This window comes from Cynoglossus semilaevis, chromosome 10 (genome assembly GCF_000523025.1).
Source record: "Cynoglossus semilaevis isolate Cse_v1.0 chromosome 10, Cse_v1.0, whole genome shotgun sequence".
In the NCBI taxonomy this organism is placed as follows: domain Eukaryota; kingdom Metazoa; phylum Chordata; class Actinopteri; order Pleuronectiformes; family Cynoglossidae; genus Cynoglossus; species Cynoglossus semilaevis.
The window spans coordinates 20,070,792-20,073,428 of NC_024316.1; the positions used below are offsets into that span (position 1 = coordinate 20,070,792).

The 2,637-nt window shown below is 43.4% G+C and overlaps 1 protein-coding gene across 1 annotated transcript in view; it reads left to right on the plus strand.

Annotated features, from left to right (window-relative positions):
• The window catches only part of LOC103385521 (cytosolic sulfotransferase 2-like), a 3,627-nt gene extending 2,326 nt beyond the window's left edge, over positions 1–1,301 (plus strand). Inside the window, exons 5-8 of the mRNA XM_025059245.1 lie at positions 1–14; positions 50–147; positions 230–404; positions 767–1,301. The exon at positions 1–14 is cut by the window's left edge and continues 152 nt beyond it. Of these exons, the coding sequence (XP_024915013.1) occupies positions 1–14; positions 50–147; positions 230–404; positions 767–879 (400 nt within the window). The 3' untranslated portion in view covers positions 880–1,301. The remainder of the gene's footprint in view (positions 15–49; positions 148–229; positions 405–766) is intronic.
• The last annotated feature ends 1,336 nt before the right edge of the window (positions 1,302–2,637 follow it).

Here is a 2,637-nt window from a genome sequence, read left to right on the forward strand (position 1 = left end):
CATGGTTCAGGTGTGTCACATGGTTCACCTTGTACCGTTGTTTCCACAGTGGTGTTCGGCTCGTGGTACGACCACGTGAACGGCTGGTGGGAGAAGAAATCCACCTACTCCAATCTCCTCGTACTCTTTTACGAAGATCTGGTCGAGGTGAGTCGACAGGTGTCAATCAAACTGACAGACAGAGGAGAAGAAATCGGTTGGTGACACCGACCTCCGACCTTGTGTGCAGGACCCTGGACGAGAACTTGACAAACTGTGCCACTTCCTTGGTTTGTCTCCTTCGTCTGAGAAGAAGGAACGGATCCTCTCCTCCGCCCACTTTGACAACATGAAGCAAAACAAGATGGCCAACTATTCCACTCTGCCAGTGATGGACCAGAAGGTGTCGCCGTTCATGAGGAAAGGTACGGTTAACCGTCTGTATTTAGAAAAGAAAACAGTTCAGTCTTCAACCACCAGGTGTCCTGTCACAGAAACCCATCGACAGGTGTGTACTCCAGGAGTAGAATCTATACTGCATATGTGTGTGTACTCGCCAATACTGAGTACCACGTAGGTACTTCTTCTGGAACTTTCTCTGGGATTCTATAAAACTACGTTTGAAATAAAACAGACAACAAACACCGACTTTCTTCATTGTTAACAGTCGGCTGAACAGAAAGTGGGCGGAGCTTTAACGTCATCTCCATGGAAACCAGATGATTTAATCCAGCATCATGTGACAACATAAAACCTGATGTTTTTTTCTTCTTCTGTTGCGGTGAAGGTAAGGTCGGAGACTGGAAGAACCACTTCACCGTGGCCCAGAGTGAAGTGTTTGATGAAGACTACGAGAGGAAGATGAAGAACTCCTCTGTGAAGTTTCGTGATGAGATTTAATTTCAGTTCTGCTTCTTTAAAGGAACCATTTTTAGAGATGATATTTGTTTCTTGGCTCATTCAGCAGCACTTTAATGAAGGAATGTATGACCCGCCCTGATTGGCTAGTGCTCATCGCCTTCATTGATTGGGTTGATTGTTAGTGATAAATGAATGACTTTATGCTAAGAGTTCCAGAAACAAATAATGTGTAAAATATGGAAAAATAGTTTGATAAAAAAACTGAGAAAAAAATACAAAAAGGTTAAAGGTCAGTGGGGGTGGGGGTCGGGGGGTTCTTTTGTGAGATCTGGCGACTTTACTGAGCAGTGGATTAATCAAGTTGTGTGGGATGATGTCATGTGATGTCATGTGATGTCATGTGATGGGAGTGGTTTAAGATGGTGACGTCTTCTGTTTCTAATAAAGTAATCTGAATCAAACGAGTCTGACTGTGATGTCTGGTCAGAGGTCAACAGTACCAACAGTTCAGGAGTTTTATGAGTGAACATTCAGCTTTGGTTGCCGGTTGTAAACCAGTTTCAGTTCGTCTTCACCAGCGTGACCTGAACACCAACGTGGCCACGGCACAAATTTGACATTAGAAGAATGAAACTTAATGAAACATTATCATCTTCTCGGTTCAATTTACTCCCAACTCATTTGAAAGCTGGGCCTGTTTAGTTGAACACTACACTGACATACTCACAGGAATTGAATAAAGACATGTGATAAGCTCCGAATGAGACCATGATAAAACAGTGTGGTGTCGGTTCCAAACCAGTGTTGGTTTTTTTCAAGATTCTATTTACAGAGTGGACATTTGTCCAGAGTCCAGGTCAGACAGACTGGACAACAGACTGGACAACAGACTGGACTACAGACTGGACAACAGACTGGACAACAGACCTGCTGCTCTAACCTCGTTGTTGTCCAGGAGCCTGAACCACAGGGACAAATTAGATCTCCTCCAGGAAATAATTAACCAGTTGATGAACAATAAACTGCTTTTCACCACTGAGACCAGACTCTGTGCCAAACCTGGGGCCACTGACCGGATCATGGTTCACCTGAGTCCTGTAAACACTGCAGTAAAAAAACAAAACAAAAGTAACAGTGACTTCAAAGGTTAACTGTACTTTATAGCTGGAGAAGAAGAAGAAGAAGAAGAAGCAAAATGAATGAAACTTTTTTTTTAGATTAGTTCATTGTCTGGAAAAGTTAGTGGCTGAAATGACAAAAGTAACTTGTTACCAGGGAAAGTAACTTGTTACAGAGTAAATATTTGTAACCATTTTGTCTTTAAGGTGGCGTTTTGGCCCAGAGCCAATGTCTCTGTCATTGGTGTGGAACCCCAGGGTTCACCTCCTGGACAAGTTCAAATCTCTGTTAGGGCGGTTGGTACCTTCAGTGGACTCACCACCTGCAGGAAGGTTTAGGGGGGGTTGGTACGGTGCAATGTGATGTGGGTGATAAGCGGATGAAATAATAGATGAATAAAATAAAAACGCTCACGACGGAGCTATGCTAGTTTTAATAAAACTGAAGTCAAATGTGAGAAAAAAAAATCATTACATATTTACGGTCTGTAGGTGGCAGACATGCACACTTCTATTCTCTGGCCACACGATGGCGGTAGGACACGACTTTGACCTGAACTGCAGCTCATGATGACAGATGTCAGACACGGTCCACGTTAGTCAGTAGAACCAGAGACCGGACCAGGAAGTTCTCGAACGTCACGTGACACTGAAACAAAAGCAGCTCAAAAACAAGTGA